Source organism: Stomoxys calcitrans, chromosome 1 (assembly GCF_963082655.1).
Source record: "Stomoxys calcitrans chromosome 1, idStoCalc2.1, whole genome shotgun sequence".
Lineage (NCBI taxonomy): Eukaryota > Metazoa > Arthropoda > Insecta > Diptera > Muscidae > Stomoxys > Stomoxys calcitrans.
The window spans coordinates 198,092,474-198,116,548 of record NC_081552.1 but is presented as its reverse complement, the minus strand read 5'-3'; the positions used below and the strand labels follow the sequence as shown (position 1 = coordinate 198,116,548).

Sequence of the window (24,075 nt, the reverse complement as noted above, 5' to 3'; positions counted from 1 at the left end):
TCTGAACCGATTTGGAGAAAACTGATCAGATATTGTGGTAGTTGTCGAGGAAATCGGGCGATATACATATATGACAGCTATATCGAAATCTGAACCGATTTCTATGAAATTCACCAGTCATAAGAAAATCCCTCATGCCAAATTTCGACAGAATCGGTTAACAAATGAGAACAATATTGCAATATTACTCAAAGTCGGACAAACATATATATGGGAGCTATATCTAAATTTGAACAGATTTCGAGCAAACTTGTCAAATATTGTGGTAGTTGTTGACGAAAGCGTTGTGCAGAATTTTGGCAAGATTGGTCAATAAATGCGCTTGATGTGACTCTAGAAGTTAAAATCGGGCGATACATATATATGAGAGCAATATCTATATCTGAACCGATATATATGAAATTCACCAGTAATATCGAAAGTCATAAGAAAATCCCTTATGCCAAATTTCGACAGAATCGGTTAACAAATGACCATTTTATTGCATTATTACCGTCATTCGGACGTACATATATATGGAAGCTATATCCAAATCTGAACCGATTTTTTCCAATTTTAATAGATCTTGTCTCTAGGCCGAAAAACATGCCTGTAGCAAATTTTAAGACGATCGGATGAAAACTGCTACTTTGTACACAAATCAACATGGGCAGACGGACGGACAGACAGACATAGCTAAATCGAATCAGAATGCGATTCTGAGTCGATCGGTATGCTTATCGATGGGTCTATCTCTCTTCCTTTTGGGTGTTACAAACAAATTCACTAAGTTAAACAATAATACCCTGTACCACAGTATTGGTGTAGGATATAAAAATGGTATGACAACCAAGTAAAATCTTCTCCTTTTGGACTCTCGACGATAAAAAGGAGGCGCCTTATAATTGAGCTTAAACTTAATTTGGACATCACTCATTTACATGTAAGAAGTTTCCCCCTGTTCCTTAATATAATGTTCATGGGCAAATTTGTATTTGCAATATAGGCACAGAACTTAGTCTGCCATCCTTTATTCTGAAGACTCTTGAGAGGTTGATACAAACATATCATAGGGCAAAGATCCCTGTAGATCGCCCGGCAGCATGCATATAGTGAAGACAAATCCACTGAAGCAGCCCTTCACGACCTAGTCGGCTACATAAAGGGTTCTCTCGCTGTCAAGGAATATACAATGGTAGCACCTGATGACATTGAAGGTACTTTCAATAATGTAAAACCGACGTCAATCATGAAGGATTTGGAGTTTCTTGGCATCAACTCTACCGTAAGGAAGTTTATTAATAACTTACAAAAAGATGCATTATGGAAGGCTTGGGATCTGTGGATCTAAAAAGATGAGTCGGAAGAGGAACGCCTCAAGAAGGTTCAACAATATATTATTATCTCTGGAAGAAAAAGGCGTAAAAGTGGTCGCGTATGCTGATGACGTGGCAATTGCGGTTAGGGGAAAGTTTCCCAGCACTCTACCCAGATGCTCTACGTGCAACAGCATAGTGGGCTAACGAAAGTGGTCTAGGTATAAATCCGTGCAAGACAGAAGTATTTCTTTTCAGCAAGAGATACAAGTTGGCTACAGTGAAACCTGTCTCCTTGCGTGGAAAGAATCTTCCATTTACAGAAAGCGCAAAATACCAGGTTGTTTTGCTGGACAGGAAATTGATCTTCAAATCCAACGTTTTGGAAAGGGCATGAAAGGCAACTCTTGCCCTATACACCTGCAAGAGAGCCATTGGTAAAAGTTGGGGGGTTTAGACCGCGTGCCATGCATTGGGTATATACTGCAGTTGTCAGACCTATGATACTATATGGTGTTGTGGTCTGGTGGACGGCGCTTCAAAAGTCCACCTACTGCTCAATACTTAACCGGAACCAAAGGTGGCTTGTTTGTGCATCACAGCCGCACTGAGGACGACACCATCTGATGCACTGAATTTATGCTACATCTTATGCCTCTGAACATTGGGGCTGTTTTTGATAAAAATTACTGTACCACTATTCCTGATAGAACCGATTGGAACTACGATATCCCTGGTAACAGAAGCTACATACACTTCTAAACGGATGGTTCCAAATTAAACGACCAGGTGGGGTTAGGGGTGTACTCTTAAGATCTAGAACTGGCCATATCGAAAAGGTTACCCGACCCCTGCAGTGTGTATCAAGCAGAAATCCTTGCAATTAAGGAAGTGATGGAATGGCTAAGATATAATGTCATTACGACGATTGCCATAAATATCTCAAGCAGTCATTAAATCCCTGGAAAAAGTATTTCTGAATACAAAAACCGCCCTCGACTGTCGCAGATCTCTCAACGAGATGATTGAACAGTTCAAAATTCAGCTGTTCTGGGTGCCGGGCCACAGACACATCCCAGGGAATTGTAATGCGAATGAGTTTGTAAGACTAGGAACTACCCTACACCTTCCAGGGATACTGGAATCTGTGGGTATGCCTCTAGCGACATGTTAGCTAAGTTTTCAGGACCAGGCTTGAAGGACAACGAATGATAGATGGTCACAAAGAGGGGGCTGTGAGCATTCCAAAACTATGTGGCCTAATATAGATCTGAAGAGGTCTACCGTTTCAGTCATTGTGTCCGTTATGACAGATCACTGTCTAAACGCAAAACATGCTGACAGACTGAAGGTTGCCAGCAAAGATTTTTCCAGAAGCTGTGAGGACATCGAAGAAGAATAGACTATGGAACACCTTCTGTGTGTGTGTCCCGCACTAGCAGTTAGAAGGAGTTCCACTTTAGGTTCTCATTTCTCAGAGAACCTGTCTGATTTAGCGGATGTGAACATTCGCAAGTCATTGGGTTCTTTAAAGCGATCTGGATGATTCAAAGGTAGGAACTAGCAGGCATCTTCCTTCTTATGTTCCTGTGATATCACAATGGACGAAAACGTATAAGTGAGTCTGATGGCAGACTGCCTCTTTAACCTAACCTAAGGAGTGCTTTGGGATGTAGCTTCAAACATTTGACAGCAAAATTGGATATCAGATTCGTTTTCTACTCTCAAATACTTTTTTATTTGAGATCCATGTTGTCATGATGAGTCAAATAACCAATAAGAAGTGTTTTTAAGAGGTAAAGAGCCACCTAGATACTTGAACACAAATTAATGTCTTTTTCGAAATCTAATCCCAAATACGGTTATATGGATATATATTTCGTTCCTTACTACCAAATACCTTTCATTTGAGTCCCATATTTTGCCTGTTTGAGGGTAGTTTTGGGGTTAGGGAGGCCTTCTGACAACATTGACTCAAATTTAATTACCATATAAGGGCTGCACAAGCCGAAATGAATGAACCGTGAAAAACAACAGTTGCAGAGAAGTGAGAATTATGCAATACATATTTATGATTTTGTTGTCTGGCTTTGCGTTGATGATAACATATCATAGCAATGCATTTTTATACCCACCACCGAAGGATGGGGGTATATCCATTTTGTCATTCCGTTTGCAACACATCGAAATATCCATTTCCGACCCTATAAAATATATATATTCTTGATCAGCGTAAAAATCTAAGACGATCTAGCCATGTCCGTCCGTCTGTCTGTTGAAATCACGCTACAGTCTTTAAAAATAGAGATATTGAGCTGAAATTTTGCACAGGTTCTTTTTTTGTCCATAAGCAGGTTAAGTTCGAAGATGGGCTATATCGGACTATATCTTGATATAGCCCCCATATAGACCGATCGGCCGGTCTTAGGCCCATAAAAGCCACATTTATTATCCGATTTTGCTGACATTTGGGACAGTGAGTTGTATTAGATCCTTCGACATCCTTCGTCAATTTGGCCCAGATCGGTCCAGATTTGGATATAGCTGCCATATATACCGATCCTCCGATTTAGGGTCTTAGGCCCATAAAAGCCACATTTATTATCCGATTTTGCTGAAATTAGGGACAGTAAGTTGTGTTAGGCCCTTCGACATTTTTCTTCTATTGGATCCTGATCGGTTCAGATTTGGATATAGCTGTCATATAGACCGAACTCTCGATTTAAGGCTTTAGGCCCATGAAAGGCGCATTTATTGTCCGATGTTGCCAAAATTTGGAACAGTGAGTTGTGTTATGCCCCTTGACATACTTCTGCAATATGGTACAGACCGATACAGATTTGGATATAGCTGCCATATAGACCGATCTCTCGATTTTGGGTTTGGGGCCATAAAAGGCGCATTTATTGTCCGATTTCGTTGAAATTTGGGACAGTGCGTTGTGTTAGACTCTTCGACATTTTTCTCCAACTTGGCCCAAATCGGTGCAGATTTGGATATAGCTGCCATGTAGACCGATATCTCGATTTAAAGTCTTGGCCCCATAAAAGGCACATTTATAATCCGATTTCACTGAAATTTGACACAGTGACTTATGTTGGGCTTTTCGACATCTATGTCGTATATGGTACAGATCGGTTTATTTTTACATATAGCTACTAAAAAGAACAATATTTTGTTATACACAATTGAACAATGACTTATACTTATTCATATTTGGTCCAAATCGGAACATATTTCGATATAATTGCTATGGGACATAAGGTATGCAATTTTCACCAGATTTTGATGAAAGGTGGTATCCAGATGATTTTTGCTTTCGACATTATGACATTAATGGAGAACAAGTAAGAGCGTGCTAAGTTCGGCCGTGCCGAATCTTATATACCCTCCACCATGGATCACATAAGTCGAGTTCTATGCGCAGTATCTCTTTTTAGGCAAACAAAGAATATTGAATAAGAATGTGCTATTGTGTAATATTTCAGTTCATTCGGATGCAAAATCGGGAGATCGGTTTAAATGGGAGCTGTATCAAGCTATTGATCGAGTCAGACCATATTTGACACGTATGTTGAAGGTCATGAGAGAAGCCGTTTTACAAAATTTCTTCCAAATTGGATGAGAATTGCTCCCTCTAGAGGCTCAAGAAGTCGAGATCCCATATCGGTTTATATGGCAGCTATATCAGGTTATGCACCTATTTACGCCATACTTACCACAGTTATTGGAAGTCATAACATCGGGAAATCGGTTTATATGGGAGCTGTATCAAGCTATTGATCGATTGAGACCATATTAGACACGTATGTTGAAGGTCATGAGAGAAGCCGTTGTACAAAATTTCTTCTCAATCCGATGAGAATTGCGCGCTCTATTGGCTCAAGAAGTCAAGACCCAAGATCGGTTTATATGACAGCTATACCAGATTATGAACCGATTTGAATCATACTTAACACAGTTATTGGAAGTGATACCAAAACACTACGTGCAAAATTCAGACCATATTAGACACGTATGTTGAAGGTCATGAGAGAAGTCGTTATACAAAATTTCTTCCAAATCGGATGAGAAGTGCGCCCTCTAGAGGCTCAAGAAGTCAAGACCCAAGATCGGTTTATATGGCAGCTATATCAAAACATGGACCGATTTGGCACATTGACAATCAAGAATATATATACTTTATGGGGTCGCAGACGCATATTTCGAGGTGTTACAAACAGAATGGCGAAATTAGTATACCCCCATCCTATGGTGGAGGGTATACAAATGCATTATTTGCAGGCCTTTAACTCGTTCTGTACCACTTCAATATCTTTCATTTGATACCCATATTGTCTCGATCGCTCCACTTTCAATTTTGTATGCTGCTTTTGTGGTAAGAAGGAGGGTCCGCCCCCTTCTGATATCAAAAAATTACATGGCCTATGTTTCCTTCCAGGCCAACCTTTACAATCTTCGAAATTTTTCACAAAATCGGTTCAGCCGCTTTGAAACAAAGCGCAATACTTTTATTCTTATGTAATAATAGAAAATCAAAAAAATTGGGGGTTTTTGTGTTTCAGTTGTTGTAAGTTTTAAAATATTGGCTTGAATATTTATGTGTATTTGGCCTATTTTTTTAGTTGTTTGAACTCTCTTTATACATTTCTTTCTATATTTTTAGTTTTTCTATATACATATACCTCAGTCATATTAGAATAAATCTTTCATTTACCCTCTATAATTGTCCAACTGTTATCACCTGCTAGCTGAAATATATGAACCTCTAATTTCGATAATTGGAAAATGTTTTGATCAAGGTCGAATGCTATTACGTCTTGGTCATATCACCGCAGGTACTCTTCTCAAATATCTTTCTCAATGTAGAAGGCTGCTATTTATGATTCAAGTTGATTCGTATAAGAAAGAGCTTTTTAGTATTGGATCGTATGTTTTTGCTACCTGGATGCTATATGACTTAGTTTTCAAAAGAATATTCAAAGATTTGTTGATGTGTGGTGTAATGTGTGGTGTAGTGAAATATTGTAAAGCACTTCTCCTTTAATGGTGTGTGTTTGTTATTACTTTCTTTTTTGTTTTAGTTTTACTGTTTGTTTGTTTAAGTAAAAGTTTTTTTTTGCCAAGAATTGGAAGTTAAGATATCTCAATCGTTTAGGATCTTCACTAAAAAAGTATAGAATTTTAATCTAAGTTACACAGCATAATGTTCGCTGAGGCGAAATTCGAGTTTTCAAAGAAAAACAAAAACATTTTTTCATTAGTCATTTATAAAAAAAATTTTGAAATTTTCAAACTCAGTTCATTTTGTTGTAGGATTAACCAGCCTAGACCAATGTGTTTTTATACCCACCATCATAGGGTATACAAATCTAGTCATTCCATTTGTAACCACTCGAAATTTTCGCCTTAGACCCCATAATGTATATATATTCTTGATCGTCTCGATGTTCTAAGTCGATCTAGTCCGTCCGTCCGTCTGTCGAAATCACGATAGCAGTCAAACGCGTAAAGCTAGCCGCTTGCACATTTTGCACAGATACTTAATATTGCTGTAGGGCGTAGGCGATTGCAAATGGGCCAAATCGGTTCAAATTTGCATATAGCTCCCATATACTCCTTGAGCTGTTACAAGCCGCAATTTTTACCCCATTTGGCTGAAATTATCCAACAACTGTGCCTAGTACGGTATAAATCGGTCTATAGCCTGATATAGCTCCCATATAAACCGATCTCCCGATTTGACTTCTTGAGCCCCTGGAAGCCGCAATTTTTTTCCAATTATGCTAAAATTTTGCATGCGATGTTCTGTTATTGCTTCCAACAACTGTGCTAAGTTCGGGCCAAATCTGTCTATGACCTGATATAACTCCCATATAAACCGATCTCCCGATTTGAATTCTGGACCCCTTACAAGCCGCAATTTTTACCAGATTTGGCTGAAATTATCCAATAACTCTGCCAAGTAGGCTTCAAATCGCTCAATAACCTGATATAGCTCACGCATAAACCGATCTCCCGATTTGACTTCTTGACCCCTTACAAGCCGCAATTTTCGTCCGATTTGGCTGAAACTTTGCATGTAGTGCTGTGTTATGACTTTCAATACCCCTGCCTAATACGATTCAAATCGGTCAATAACCGGACATAACTCTCATATAAACCGATTCTCCCATTTGACTTTTTGAGCCCTTACAAGACGATTTGGCTACGGTCCAAATTAGTCTATAACCTGATATAGCTCCCATGTAAACCGCTCTCTCGATCATCCTTGTTCGGTTCCTAGAAGCTTTAATTTTTGCTATTTTGACAGAAGTTTGATATGTAGAATAAAATTATGCCATTCAGCTAAATTTATTTTGTGTAAATTTTTTGCAGAATCCATGGTGGATTCCCAAGATTCGACAAGGCCAAACTTATTTCTGGCCTCTACTTCAAATAACAAAGCAAAACAACTAAAACCCTTTAAAGAGTCTTAACAATTGTAGTGTGTCAAATGCATTGGGGCGGGCTGCAAGGAACGCGATTTCGGCCTTTGTCATGGTCCTCATCAGCTTACAATGGCACCAAAAGATGACATGCTTCCACCTAGTCATTAATTAGTGAGTAGTGTAATGGTAGAACCATACCTTTCGAATGAAACGTTCGGTTTCCTTATTCAACCTTTTCTCATGGCGCAGTAAGAAAAAATTAAAATCTAACAGCCTACATCTCTTCAAATAGACATTTTACATCAACAACACACACAAAGTCAAAGACTTGTTATCCAGACAAACTTTGCTTGCCATAGAACAACCTTTCAATATGAGCATATTCCGGCTACATACTTTTTGACGTGCTGTTCGTGCATTCATTCGGTTTGAACTTATTGAGTTTTGTAACAAAAATTACTTAATTTTAATGTTGGATTAGCCAGCTTAGACCAATGTGTTCATATTTCTTGCCTCTATTTTAAATTGAAAAGCAAAACAAGAAAAACCCTTTAAAGAGTCTCAGCAATTGTGGTATGTTAAATGTATTGGGGGCGGACGGCAAGGATCGCGATTTCGGCCCTTGCCAAGGGCCTCATTAGCTTGCAATGCCACCAAAAGTTAATGCCTCACCTACTCAATAATTAGTGATCAGTGTAATGGTGTTTTACAAACTTATTACACCAAATTTAGTTGCACTTTAATTTTTATAGGAACTTTGGCTAATATTACAATAGATTCCTATAAACAAGTTCTTTGAAGTTTAATTTTGATTAACATTTTAATATTATCTTTTCTATATCAGATTTACATAGACAATTCAATCCATGGAGATTAATCTCCATAGGAGATGGAGAAGGGAACAATAAAAGGATAATACCTTCTAATTTCTATAGCTAAAAAACAAACTCCTTTGAAAAGTTGAACAACTTGTCTCGGTTGTCAGTGGGTGTCAAACACTCATCAGATGTTCTATAGTTTCCTTTCATGGTGTTTTCCTGTCATACAGGCAGGATGAGTCAATCAAGAAAAATAATACTTAAGAACACTTTTAAGCTAGGTTAAGCCACACAGTTCACAATTTATAACCCAGAACTCTGCGACTAAGATGGGGTGCGTCCACAGCGATCTGGGTCTGAATTGAGTGGGTCTGACTGGGCTGATAAACAGGTGACGTGTATCGGGCGGTCCCTGGTTACAATCGGAACATACATCTTGCACGTCGGCATCAATCCTAGCTCTGTAGGAGTTGAGGCGGCTGCATCTGCCGGAACGTAATTAAGCCAGAACTACTCTGGTTTGCCGGGGGATGTCAATTTCTTCAGGTGTAATGGGAGGCGGTCGTTCTCCAAGGACTTCATTCATCCGGTAGCCATTTACCGCATCTGCTACCGTGTCAGCATGAATGTTGTCTAGACCTGTTTGATATGCCGCTTGATTTAGAGGTTCTCTCTTGTAGCGCTAAACCTCACGCTCTAGATCATGTAGATCTATCTTGAGGCTTCTGGGCGGTGGATATCTGATGATTTGGATAGTCTCTGCGATAACAGCCCAAAAGGTATTGCTTAGACAGCATGTAGTTATGTCTTCGCACTGGTAGAATCTTTGTCTCCTGGTAGAAGTGGTCCACAAAAAAACTGAGGAGACAGCCCCTCGCAATTCGGAGGGCGACACACTGCGTGTCACAATGTTGACGAGACCACACTGGCGCTGCATAACTTACCACAGACCGGCCAATTGCTTTGTACGTGGTCAACAAGGTTTCTTTGTCTGCATCCCAAGTGCTGCCAGCTAGTGACTGGAGGACCTTGTTTCTACTTTTGACTTTATCGCAAATTACTGTGGCATGCGGGGAGAATGTGTAAGAGCTGTCAAATGCGACGCCAAGTATTTTGGGACACTTGATGGTCGGAATCGTTTCTCCATTGACCATCACAGTCAGCTCAGTATTCACCTCACGGATATTTGTAGTGAACAATGTGGGTGAAGATTTGGTGGCAGATATCTTCAGATTTCTTGCAGCGTAATATGAGGTAGACGCTTAACCTATCACAGATGTCAACAATGGGTGGGGAGCCATGATCGTACAGTCGTCCGCATATGATACGATCTCTATGCCGTCTGAAGGGGGTGGAATGGAGGATAGGTAGAGGTTAAACAGTGCCTGAGATATCACCCCACCTTGGGGAACCCTCTGTTTCACTCTATGATGCTTCGACTTCTTATCCCTAAATTCCACAAATGACTGGCGACCACACAGATAATTCGCGAACCAACGTTTCAGGCCTGGCTTGAGGGACGTGTTAGCGATGTCCTCAAATAATTTGACATGGCTGACCGTGTCGAATGCCTTCGATAGGTCCAGTGCAACGAGGACCGTCCTATCACATGGTCTGGGCCGATTGAAGCCTAGGCAAATGTGTGCGATGATGGCATGCAAAGCTGTTGTTGTGCTATGCAGTCTTCGAAATCCATGTTGATGTTCGACGAATGGAAATTCTCTTACAAGGCTCAGGAGGAGTAATGCTTCAAGCGTCTTTGCCACTGGTGAGAGAAGGGAGATCGGTCTGTACGACTCCCCCAAACTCAGGTCCTTACCAGGCTTCAGTAGCGCGATTACTCTGCCCATTTTCCAGACATCGGGAACTATAAGAGTGTTCAAAGATAGGTTGAGGACAGTAGTAAGGTACTCAACTCCTGGTGAATCCAGATTCTTCCACATCAATGTAGAGATTCCGTCGGCGCCCAACGCCTTAGATGATTTGGCGTCACGGATGACAATCGTTACTTTGCCCACGGAAAATTGTGATGGCTGTTCATCGGCTCGAAGACCACGAATACGGCGAATGGCTCTCCTCCTTGGTCACTCTCGGGATGCACAACAAATTGACGGTTGAACAACCTGGCGCATATCTTCGGATCAGTCACGGTTATTTCGGCAAAAGTGACTGAGGTCCTGTCATCTTGTCTACCGGGGTTCGAGAGTGATTTAACAGTAGACCACAGCTTGCCTACACCGGTTACATTGCTCCAAGTGTTCCAGCCACAAATTCCGCTTATGTTCGTTGACTACCCTATTTATTTCCAGATTAAGCTCGCTGATTCTGGGGTTTGTGGGGTCCATCGAACGAATCCCATCGCGCTCGTCTTCGAGTACCACTGCCTGCGCCGGGAAATTGGGCCGCACTTGGGGTATTCGACCGGCTGGTATAAAGCGAGCGGTTGCTGCGTTAATGATGTCTCGGAATTTCCTCTCGGCCACTAGCACATCTGAGTGGGGTGGCAGTTTACTGAAAGGGCGATTGGTATACTCTCTGAAGCTAGCTCAATCTGCCTTCTTCTGATTGATAAACCTCCGGCGTTCAGAGGTTATGAAGTCGGGTGGTCGGTCGATGGTGAGAGCAGGATACCTCATAAATGTAGTCAGCATTAGTAAGGACATAATCACCGTTGATAAATTTTTCTGATGTTCACGCCGGGATTTAAACCCAGGCGTTTGGAGTCATAGGCGGAAATGCTCACCTCTGCGCCCATTGTGATTCCTCAACATTTTGCCTTCTTCAGCCGCAGGTTTTGCATCGAATTTCAACTCCTCTACTTTAAGACGATCCGTTTATACATTTTCTCATACCATTATAGACGCCAGAATGAAATCCTTGAGTTTGACTGGACTTACCCCTCTTGACTCCTCTAGTAGCTGAAAGTAAATAGATCCACATTTCCTATTTCTAATGCCACATAAAGCCGGACATTGAATGAGAAAATGAAAGCAACCTTTCACCATTGACAAATATCATCGTTTCTGATGCCTTAACTTGTTGTATGCTGTAAAGTTGCGAATTTGCCCCTGAACATTCTGTTAAGGAACTGGGACTTCTCACATATTAATAACTGCTGTCTGATTCAAGTTTAAGACATATCAATGAGAGCTGTCTTATTCAAGTTTAAGCTCAATGATAAGGGACCTCCTTTTTATAGGCGAAACTAAACGGCGTTCTACAGTGCGACTCCTCTTTGTGGAGAAGTTTTTTACATGGCTTCTATGCATAGCGTAGTACCTCACAAATGTCGCACACATTAGGAGGGCAGACCACCGCTGAAAATTTTTTTGTAATGTTCTCGCCAGGATTCGAACACCAGCTTTCAGTGTCATACTTCAGCGTCATGCTAACCTCAGCGCTACGGTCACCTCCTGTTGTGTCCTGTAATGATTCCTATTTTGCCGCTCAAATGCATTTTCTCCATAGACAATTGGCCGCAAACATTTCGTTTCAATCGTTTATCCCAAAGCATTTTCGTCTGTTCACAGACTACTGCGATACTCCAGCAATTAAACCATATTACCTTGTATCGCACCTCAAATAGAAGATTCCACAGAGAAATTGATATACATTCGTTACCGACACCACACTCAGATTGGCTCTATAGCACTTATTTCCTGCTATGTCCCTATGTCCTGGTATGCACCGCATAGTCAGGCAATGGCTCTCTTGTAGCCGCAGTAGACCATTTCTACATCGGTCGAACTCCTTGGATTTCAAACCCGTACCAGCGATAGCTTACAGTACTGCCTGAATGTTACTGAGTATGCTGATATTCCTCCGGTCGGAAGCCAAAGCCAACATAATTTCGGCTGCACTTGCCAATGCATAGGCCTCCGCCTGAAAAATGCTGCACTCATTGTGCATACGAAAAGAGATGTCAATACCAAGCTAGAGACAGTGGACAACACAAATGTCAATACCAAGCTAGAGACAGTGGACAACACAAACGATGCCGTTCTCCCTTGACGATCTTTCTGCAAATATTTACGTTTGCGAACCTAATGCTTCCTTTCTGCCACTCTTCTACAGTAGGAACCTAAGCAACCAAATATAACCGTCTCTATCGGAAATAAAACTAAATATATTCTTCTCCATCGGAAAATCCATACGACGGTCCATCATGTCAGTATCTAATATACGAGTATGTTTCAAAGACAGCCAGATCGATGGGGACAGATCGATGGGCTGGATCCCCAATAAGATCTCCAAGAGCCCAGTCGCAGTGGTGCTCTTGGCACCAGATATGAATTTCAGGGCCTCTCGATTAATGCTACCAATATCCCTCACATCATCCCCTGGAGGCCACCGTAGCGCATTGGTTAGCATATCCGCCTATGACGCTGGCCGCCAGGGTTCGAATCCTGGCGACAACATAAAAACCAGCAAAATCGTGCAAGTTTCGACCGGGTCGAATGTTATCTACCCTCTACCATGGAGTTCTTTTGTTGAGTTCTTTGACCGATATCTTCCCTACGAGAAATGTTCAGTCAATTGCCCCAAATATACCGGTCCTAAACTGGAGTATTAGTAACCTGTCACAGGACATATCCTATGATTCTTAATTATTTTTTAAAAAGTCGCTTTATTATTGTTAACAATTGCTTATCTGCTAAATATATTTGCTAACTAATGTTATCTCCCTTGAAAATACTTGCAAAGTGTACTCATCCTTTTCGAACTGTCCTAGGACCTATCCTACGGTATTAGAATGGTGGCAATTCGTCACCTCTACAGACAAACCCTTTTAATATGATAGGTTTTTTCCATGTAAGGGGACGGGTACTGGGACCGGTCCTAATCACCGGAGGACCTAACCCTTGACAGGTTTGGGGCTTGTCCCATTTCCCCTAGGGTTTTTATAGGCAAACAAAGAATAATGTATAAGAAATGCTATGGTGTTGAAGCTACACCAAGTTAGTTTGGCTGTTGGAGACCAAAATGGAAATCATCATGCAAAATTTTAGCCAAATCGATTAAGAATTGCGCCCTATAGTGGCTCAAGAAACAAAATCGGGAGATCTGTTTATATGGAAGCCATATCAGTTCATATACTGATTCGGACCATATTTAACATGTATATTTAAGGTCATAGAAGTCGTTGTGCAAAATTTTAGCCAAATCGAATAAGAATTGCGCCCTCTAGAGGCTCATGAAGTGTAAACGGGAGTTCTGTTTAAATGGGAGCTGTATCAGATTAGAACCGATTTAGACCATACTTGGCACAGTTTTTAGAAATCAAAACAAACAATTCATGCAAAAAGTTTGCCATATAGGTTAAAATTGCGTCCTCTAGCGGCTCAAGAAGCCAAGATCCGAGATCGGTTAGTATCGGAGCTATATGAAAACATGGACCGATGTAGCCCATTTACAATCCCAACCGATCCACACTTACAGCTTTACTACTTCGAAAATAAGCGGCATTTCAACAGACGGACGGACGGACACTGCTAGATAGCAAGCCTATCTATGTCTATGATGTTACAAACGGAATGACGAAAACCCCCATGGTGGAGGGTATAAAAATTCAGCCTCTGGTGTTTTATTCCGTGGTTTCGATACAGGTCAGTGTTGGGATCTAGTCCAGATTCCGCTTATGACAAATTTAAGGGAATCCGCAATAACTCAACTCTTTGAGGGATTGTGTCACCTCCCGTCTTCTATAATACATTACCATTTATAACTTAGCCGTACAGAACATTTTATTTGGCTATCGGTTGATATTAGGGTATGTGACGGTTTGCAGTGAGGATTATGGACTGTACCTCTACGTTGCTAAATGTTCCCGCATTTTCCGCAAAAACTACGACAGACGCCTTGCACATTTTATACCAATAATACTTTATTTCATTAAAAATCTTCTTCTGTGCGGTTTTATTGCTGTTTTTTTCTCTAGTTAGGGTTCAATTTGTAGACAATGAATTAAAATTTAGTTTTTTATATAAAATTTTGACAATACATAAGCTTTATTTTCATAAGTAATTTCATCGAATTTAATAAAGTGCACCATTTTTGTTTTAGGTATTAAGCTAGCGTAAAACCAAGAAGTTTTTAGTTATTTTACAAAAAAAAAAATAACTTAACAGGAGTATACTTCAAATCTTTGTTTTTTAGTTTCATGTTCATTTACTTTTATAATTTTTTAATTTTCTGTTATTTTTTAATTTTTTTTAATTTTGTTTTTACTTTTATTAATTTTATATTCCAATTCGTCACCCTGTATGTTGCTTGTTGTGTGTGTGTGTGTACTTTAAAAACCACCACAAATTCCACGATTTTCACCATTATTCAAATTCACCTCTCAACTATTATCATGGCCATCAACCATTTGTTTTCAACTCAACATCTCCCTATTCCAACTCAACAATATTCACCATCACCTATATTTATGTAACTGTTTGGTGGGTTATTGGTGTGTTTTGGTATTCATGACAACAACCCATTAATCACTTGGTCATTCAACTTAACACCACATGCAACTGAATTCAACACACGCATATGTATTCAATACAAAAACCAATCAAAAAAAATTAATACACTGATAAAAAAAATGAAAAAAAACCAAAACAATGTGTGCGCATGAATGAAATAATAACACACAGATGAATCGGAATATTTCTCAGAACAATTGGCCGCTGAACAATTTGCACAATATGCACCTCAGATAAATGCATCCCATTCACCATTGCCGCCGCAGCAAATGTCACCGCGCATGGCACCACCACTGCAATCGGCCCAACAGCAACAACAGCACCAACAATATCATTACACAGCAACAACACCACAACAACAACAGCAACAGACAATGCCACCACCTAATATACAACACCAACAACATAATACAGGCCACTTGGTGGCCAGCAATCAGGCTGCCAACACACAAATCTATCATCAACAGAACAATAGTAGACAGGGCCAACAACAACTACAACAGCAACACCAGCATCCCTATGCAACATCACACCTGCAACAACAGCAATTTATACAACACGAACAGCAACAACAACAACAATACCAGCACTATCAACAGCCGCAAATGTTGCGTCAGCCTCAAAGCCAACAGCAGCAGCTGCAACAACAACAACCACATGGGCATAAACAAACATCTCATTTGTATCCATCTTCTTCTTCTTCTTCTTCTTCCAATACAACAGCTCCACCCAATTTGCAGCAGCAACAGCAGCAGCATCATCAACAGGCCACATCACAATACCAACAACCCAATTCCAGTTACAACCAATTACGTTCAGCTATTCTGCAAAGCTCCCATCATCCCACAGGCGCCTTGAACGATCCCTCGCCTACAGCTGCTTCCCCTTATAATACCAGCAGCAGCACCACCACCGCCAACTATGACCAATATGATAATACCAGCAACAATTATGGTGTTAGCCAACAACAACGCACAACGTCACAGACGGCACAAATTTATCACCACAACAACAACCCGGTCAACAATGGCAGCACCAACAACAATAATGTTGGCGGTGGTGGACTGGTTACAATGCAAGCATATCATCAAACCCCAAAGGGTTCGGTTGCCACAACTCCCAGTTATGGCGGTGCCGCCAATCTTACGCCCACTTCGGCATCGGCCCAGCAGCAGCTGTTCCCAAACAATGCCTACCAACACAGCTATGCGGCCCCGGCAGGAGGTGTGGCTAGTGGTAGCGGTACTCTTAATGGTGGCCAACAGCAACATCATCCATCACAACAGCAAACAAATCATCATCATCACCATCACAATAGTAACGGTGGCTCGACCATAAACGGCAGCATTGGTAAAATTGCCGATTATGATCCCCTATCCGATGGACCTCGTCCATTGCCCAACACGGCTAGATCTAGTACCACACTCATCTATAGTTCCGATAATCGTGGCAATGGTAAGTTGTAGATTATTAGTTCTGCTTTATCCTCCATATCTCATTCTCATGCCATATGCTAGAGTGGTATAGTGTTAGTTCTATTGCTATATATGTTTGTAAGTGAGTGTGTGAGTGTATGTGTGTTTTTTCCCCTATATGTTTAAATTCGTATGACATGATGACATGTGTATTGTGTAACTTAGAGAGTGAGAAAATCGCAACGGAACTTCTAGTGCAAAATTTCTCTCGAATCATAGAATTGTGCTCTCTGAGAGCTTACGTATTTTAATGTAAAGTCAGTTGTTCTTTCCATCGTAGAGTTGGTTGTTGTTGTAGCAACATTTGCATGGAGAGGTAACGATTCTTGTCAAGCTCCATAGGTGAGCAAGCTCGTAACAGTCTGTAGGACCGATCGCCGCGGGAACGTAATGGCCATTGGTTACTTAAGGTTGACACAAAGCGTTGATCTTAGTTTTTGAGCGTCGCGTTGCAAAAATGCAACTCTGCACAATTCCACAAATGACTGGCGACCACACAGAACATTCGCGACGATGTTGTCGCGTTGTGTTGGCGATGTCCTCAAATAATTTGGCTTGGCTGACCGTATCGAATGCCTTCGATAGGTCCAGTGCCACGAGGACCGTCCTATCACATGGACTGATGCAAAGCTGTCGTTGTGCAATGCAGTCTTCGAAATCCATGTTGATGCTCGGCGAATGGAAATTCTCGTACGAGGCTCGGGAGGGGTAATGCCTTCAGCGTCTTTGCTACTGGTGAGAGAAGGGAGATCGGTCGGTACGACTCCTCCAAACTCGGGTCTTTTCCTGGCTTTAGTAGCGGGATCACTCTGCCCATTTTCCAGACATCGGGTACTATAAGAGCGTTCAAAGACAGGTTGGGGATAGTAGTAAGGTACTCAACTCTAGGTAAATCCAGATTCTTCAGCATCAGTGTAGAGATTCTGTTGGGGCCCAACGCCTTGGATGATTTGGCGCCAGCGATGACATTCGTAACTTCGCCCACGCTAAATTGTGATGACTGTCCATCGGCTCGGAGACCACGGATACGGCGAATGGCTCTCCTCCTTGCCCTGTCACTCTCAGGATGCACAATGAATCGACGGTTAAACAACCTGGCGCATCTCTCCGGATCAGTCACGGTTATTTCGCCAAAAGTGACTGGGGTCCTGTCATCACGTTCGGGATTTGAGAGCGACTTAACAGTAGACCACAGCTTGCCTGAACCGGTGCCTAAGATACATTGCTCCAAGTGTTCCAGCCACAAATTCCGCTTATGTTCGTTGACTAGCCTGTTTATTTCCAGATTTAGCTCGCTGATTCTGGGGTTAGTGGGGTCCATACAATGAATCCGATTACGCTCATCTGCGAGTACCACTGCCTGATCGTCTTAAATATATTAAGACGATCTAGACGTCCGTCCATCCGCCTGTCTGTTGAAATCACGCTACAGTCTTTAAAAACACGGTAATTGAGCTGAAACTTTGCACAGATTCTTTTTTTGTCCATAGGGAGGTTAAGTTCGAATATGGACTACAACGGACTTTATCTTCATATAGCCCCCATATATACCAACCGGTCGATTTAATGTATAAGGCTCATTTAAGCCACAATTATTGTCCGCTTTCGCTCAAAAATTGTGACAGTGAGTTGTGTTAGGCCTCTCAATATCCTTATTCAATACGACCCAGATTTGAACATAGCTGCCATATAAACCTATCTCTCGATTTAGAGTCTTGAGCCCATAAAAAGCGCAATTTACTGTTCGGTTTCGCTGAAATTTGGGACAGTGAGTTATGTTAGGCCCCTCGACATCCCTGTTTAGTTTGGCCCATATCGGTCGAGATTTGGATATAAACCGATTTCTCAATTTAGGGTCTTGGACCCATAAAAATGCATTCGCTGAAATTTGGGATAACGAGTTGTGTTAGGACCCCCCCCCCACAACCCTGTTTAATACTTCCCATATCGGGCTTGATTTGGATGTAGCTCCCATATTTTTGGAACTCCCGATTTTAGGTTATAGGCCCATAAAAGGTGAATTTATTAACCGGTTTCACTTAAATTTGGCACAATCTGTTTGGCCCTTTAACATTCGTACCGAATATGGTCAAGATCGGGCTACATTTGTACATAGCTGCCATATAAACCGATCTCCCGATTTAAGGTCTTGGACCTATAAAATGCGCAATTATGATCCGATTTGGCTGAAATTTGGGACAGTGAGCTCGGTTAGCTATTCGCCATACGCGCCCTATATAGTTCAAATCGGTCTATATATGGATGTAGCTGCCATATACATATACCGATCTCCTGATTTAAGTTCTTAGGCCCATAAAGGTACATTTTCGTTTCAGATTCAGATATAGCTCCCATATAAACCGATATCCAGATTTGACTTCTTGAGCCCTTACAAGCCGCAACTTTTGTCCGATTTGGCTGAAATTTTGCTTGTAGTTTTCTGTGAGGACTTCCAATAATTGTGCTAAGTACGGTCCGAATCGATGTATAACCTGATACAGCTCCCATATAAACCGATCTCCCGATTTGACTTCTTGAGCCCACATATTCCCCTGGAATGTGTAAGGTAGTTCCTAGTCTCGCTAGCTCGTCCGCTCCACAATTCACTGGGATATCTCTGTGGCACGGCACCCAGAACAAGTGAATTTTGAACTGTTCAGCCACCTTTCGTTAGGTGGCTGAATATTTATATCCGAGGTGGTTGGTATCCAAAGTTCAGTCTGGCCGAACTTAATGCCTTTTTACTTGTTTTTTGAAAGAAATCGATACTATTGTTTGCATGTTTTGTTATATATTGGGTTGCCCACAAAGTAATTGCGGATTTTTTTAAAAGAAAGTAAATGCATTTTTAATAAAACTTAGAATGAACTTTAATCAAATATGTAATTGCCATTTTGTTCGATAACCTTTTGCCATCTTCCTGGCAAATTTAGTATTCCACGCTCATAGAACTTCTGGCCTTTATCTGCAAAAAACTGAACCAAGTGCGATTTTATAGCCTCATCATTGCCGAAAGTTTTACCATTTAAGGAGTTCTGCAAAGATCGAAATAAATGGTAGTCTGATGGTGCAAGGTCAGGGCTATATGGTGGATGCATCAAAAGTTCCCAGCCAAGCTCTCTCAGTTTTTGGAGAGTGACCAAAGATGTGTGCGGTCTAGCGTTGTCCTGGTGGAATATGACACCTTTACGATTGACCAATTTTGGTCGCTTCTCCTTGATGGCTGTATTCAATTTGTCCAATTGTTGACAGTAAACATCCGAATTAATCGTTTGGTTCCTTGAAAGCAGCTCAAAATATACCACACCCTTGCAATCCCACCAAACAGACAGCACAACCTTCTTTTAGTGGATATCAGCCTTTGAAGTGGTTTGAGCTGGTTCACCATGCTTGGACCATGATCGTTTTCGACTAACGTTGTTGTAAACAATCCATTTTTCATCTCCAGTTATGATTCGTTTTAAAAACGGATCGAATTCATTGCGTTTAAGATGCATATCATAAGCGTTGATTCGGTTTGTTAAATGAATTTCTTTCAATACATGTGGTACCCATATTAAAATTGACGCCAAACAAACAAATGTAAACAAAATTTCGGGCACTTTTTTTCTAAAGCAAGCTAAAAGTAACAGCTGATAACTGACAGAAGAAAGAAAGCAATTACAGAGTCACAAGCCGTTGAAAAAATTTGTCAACGCCGACTATATTACTACTATATTACCGACAATTACTTTTTGGGCAACCCAATACAAATTGTTTCTATTATTTTAGTACATGTATTCTCGAGGCGGTGGTTCCGGTTCATAAAATTTTGTATAACCCAAAAAAAAAAAATCCTCTCATATAATACTTACAAAATGCAAAATTTAAATGAAACTACATCTTTCTGATGGCAAAGAAAAATATAATATATGCATGCATTTTTATCTATTTTTATTAATTTTTTTAATTCTTTCTAAGAACAATATGCATACTATTTTTTAACAGCACTACTGATTAATAACATTCTATTTTTTGACCAAATTCTGTTTCTCCAAATTAATTTTTATCAAATAATTTCTCTATCTTTTGTAGTAGCTTTTGTGTTTTTTTTTTTGGTTCTTTTAATTAATTTTCTTGTCTATGCGTTCTTTCTCTTCTTCTTTTCTTTCAAATCTATTTGGTTCATGGGTATTTCTTTTCGGTTTGCAAACACTTTTCTATTCTATATGACCTCAGTTAATAATTCATATGCCAAGCGTATAGGCTCTATAGCAGACATTGATCCTGTTAATGGTATCTATGGTTCTTTAACAGCAGTCGATCAGCAGCAGCATCAGCAACAGGCGCAGCAGCAGCATTTGTCCAATCACAATTTGCAACAGCAACAATATTATCAGCAAATGCCAGCAATGCAGCAACAACAACAGCAGCAGCAGCAAAATCATCAATCACATCACAGTCTACCACAACAAAAGCAGGCAAAACAGAATTTGGTAAGCGATTTATATGACAAAATAGCTATCTATAAGAAAATTTTTCCAAACACAACTTCAACTTGGTTTTAATTTTTTTTAATTTCACCCATCACCGTTTGCAACACATCGAAATATCCATTTCCGATCCTATAAAGTATATATATTCTTGATCAGCGTAAAAATCGAAGACGATCTAGCCATGTCCGTCCGCCCGTCTGTCTGTTGAAATCATGCTACAGTCTTTAAAAATAGAGATATTGAGCTGAAACCTTGCACACATTCTTGTTTTGTCCATAAGCGGGCTAAGTTCGAAGATGGGCTATATCGTACGATATCTTGATACAGCCCCCATATAGACCTATCCGCCGATTTAAGGTCTCGAGCCCATAAAAGGCGCAGTTATTGTCCCATTTCGCCGAAATTCGGGACAGTGAGTAAGGTTAGGCTCTCCGACATCCGTTTACAATTTGGACCAGATCGGTCTAGATTTGAATATAGCTGCCATATAGACCGATCCCTTGATTTAAGGTTTTGGGCCTATAAAAGGCGCATTTATTTTCCCATTTCGCCGCAATTTGGGACAGTGAGTAAGGTTAGGCTCTCCGACATCCTTCTTCAATTTGGACCAGATCGGTCCAGATTTGGATATAACTGCCATATAGACCGATCGCTCGATTTAAGGTTTTGGGCCTATAAAAGGCGCATTTATTTTCTGATGTCGCCAAAATTTGGGAAAGTGAATTGTGTTAGGCCCTTCGACATCCTTCTTTAATTTGGACCAGATCGGTCTAGATTTGGATATAGCTGCCATATAGACCGATCCGCCGATTTAGGGTCTTAGGCCCATAAAAGCCACATTTGGTGAAATTTGGGACAGTGAGTTGTTTTAGGCCAGTCGACATCCTTCCTTAATTTGGCCCAGAACGGTTCAAATCTGGATATAGTTGCCATATAGACCGATCTCTCGATTTAAGGTCTTGGACCCATAAACGGCGCATTTATTGTCCGATTTCGCCGAAATTTGGAACAGTGAGTTGCGTTAGGCTCTTCAACAACTTTCCGCAATTTGGCCCAGATCGGTTCAAATTTGGATATAGCTGCCATATAGACCAATCTTTCGATTTAAGGTCTTGGACTCATAAAAGGCGCATTTATTGTCCGATATTGCCGAAATTTGGGACAGTGAGTTGTGTTAGACCCTTCGACAGCCCTCTTCAATTTGGCCCAGTTCGGTCCAGGTATGGATGTAGCTGCCATATAGACCGATCTCTCAATTTCAAGTTTTGGCCCCATAAAAAGCGCATTTTTAATCCGATCTCGCTGAAATTTGGCACAGTGGCTTATGTTAGGCTTTGCGACATCCGTGTGGTATATGGTTTAGATCGGTCTATATTTGGATATGGCTACCAAACAGACAAATATTTTGTTCTATAACATTGAACAATGACATGTACTTATTAGACCTCTCAATATCCGTGTCGAATTTGGTCCAAATCTGACCATATTTCGATAAAGCTGCTATGGGGGCATAAATTATGCATTTTTCACCGAATTATGATGAAAGTTATACATATATACCTGAGGTGGTGGGTATCCTAAGTTCGCCCCGGCCGAACTTAATGCCTTTTTACCTGTTTTATACCCACCACCAAAGAAAGGGGATATATTCATTTAGTCATTCCGTTCCCAAAACATCGAACTATCCATTTTCGACCCTACAATGTATATATATTTCGGATCGTCGTAAAATTCTAAGGCGATTTAACGATATCCGTGTGTCTGTCCGTGCGTCTATTCTAATCAATATACAGCCTTCAAAACTTGAGATATTGAGCTGCAGCTTGGCACAAATATGTCTTTTTAACCCATTCGCCATATCCGTGGTCTCCGAGCCGATGGACAGTCATCACAATTTAACGTGGGCGAAGTTACGAATGTCATCCCTGGCGCCAAATCATCCAAGGCGTTGGGCCCCGAATAGGTTACCCGACCATTGCAGTGTGTATCAAGCAGAGATCCTAGCAATTAAGGAAGTGGTGGAATGGCTGAGATATAATGTCATAAGGACGATTGGCATAAATATCTTCTCAGACAGCCAGGGAGCCATTAAATCCCTGGAAAACGTATTTCTGAACACAAAAATCGCCCTCGACTGTCGCAGATCTCTCAACGAGATGGCGAAACAGTTCAAAATTAACCTGTGGTGGGTGCCGGACCACAGAGATATCCCAGGGAATTGTAAAGCGGATGCTCTTGCGAAACTAGGAACTACCCTACTCATTCCAGGGGTACTGGAATCTGTGGGTATGCCTCTAGCGACATGTAATCTAAGTTTCCAGGACCAGGCCTTAAGAACAGCGAATAATAGATGCTCACAAAGAGGGGGCTGTGAGCATTCCAAAACTATTTGGCCTAATCTCGAATTGAAGAGGTCTACTGCTTTGCTGTCATTGGCTAGAACAGACGTCTCAGTCATTGTGTCCGTCATGACAGGTCACTGTCTAATCGGAAAACATGCTGATAGAGTGAAGGTTGCCAGTAAAGACTTTTGCAGAAGCTGTGAGGACGTCGAAGAAGAAGAGACTATAGAACACCTTCTGTGTGTGTGTCCCGCACTAGCAGTAAGACGGAGTTCCACTTTAGGTTCTCATTTCTTTGAGAACGTGTCTGATTAAGCAGATGTGAACATTCGCAAGTTATTGGGCTTTTTAAAGCGATCTGTATGGTTCAAAGGTAGGAACTAGAAGTTATCTTCCTTCTTCTGTTCCTGTGGTATCACTATGGATGAAAACGTCTAAGTGAGTTTGATGGTAGATTGCCACTTAAACCTAACCTAACCTAACATGGATTTCGAAGACTGCATAGCACAACAACTGCTTTGCTTGCCATCACGGCACACATTTGGCGTGGCTTAAATCAGCCCAGGCCGTGTGATAGGACGGTCTCGTGGTACTGGACCTATCGAAGGCATTCGACACGGTCAGCCAGGCCAAACTATTTGATGAATCGCCAACACTTCCCTCCAGGCCTGAAACGCCGGGTCGCGTATTATCTGTGGGGTCACCAGTCATTTGTGGAATTTAGGGAGAAGAAGTCGAAGCACCGTAGAGTGAAACAGATATCACC

At 41.1% G+C, this 24,075-nt stretch overlaps 1 protein-coding gene across 13 annotated transcripts in view; it reads left to right on the top strand.

Moving 5' to 3' along the window:
- The window catches only part of LOC106087000 (LIM and SH3 domain protein Lasp), a 423,009-nt gene that overhangs the window by 395,947 nt on the left and 2,987 nt on the right, over positions 1-24,075 (top strand). For 6 of the 13 annotated variants that reach the window (XM_059370394.1, XM_059370376.1, XM_059370374.1 and 3 more), the window contains 2 exons: positions 15,189-16,472; positions 20,711-20,967. In XM_059370394.1, coding sequence (XP_059226377.1) covers positions 15,189-16,472; positions 20,711-20,967 — 1,541 coding nt within the window. The remainder of the gene's footprint in view (positions 1-15,188; positions 16,473-20,710; positions 20,968-24,075) is intronic. The other 7 variants (XM_059370385.1, XM_059370388.1, XM_059370386.1 and 4 more) reach the window with 7 other exon arrangements.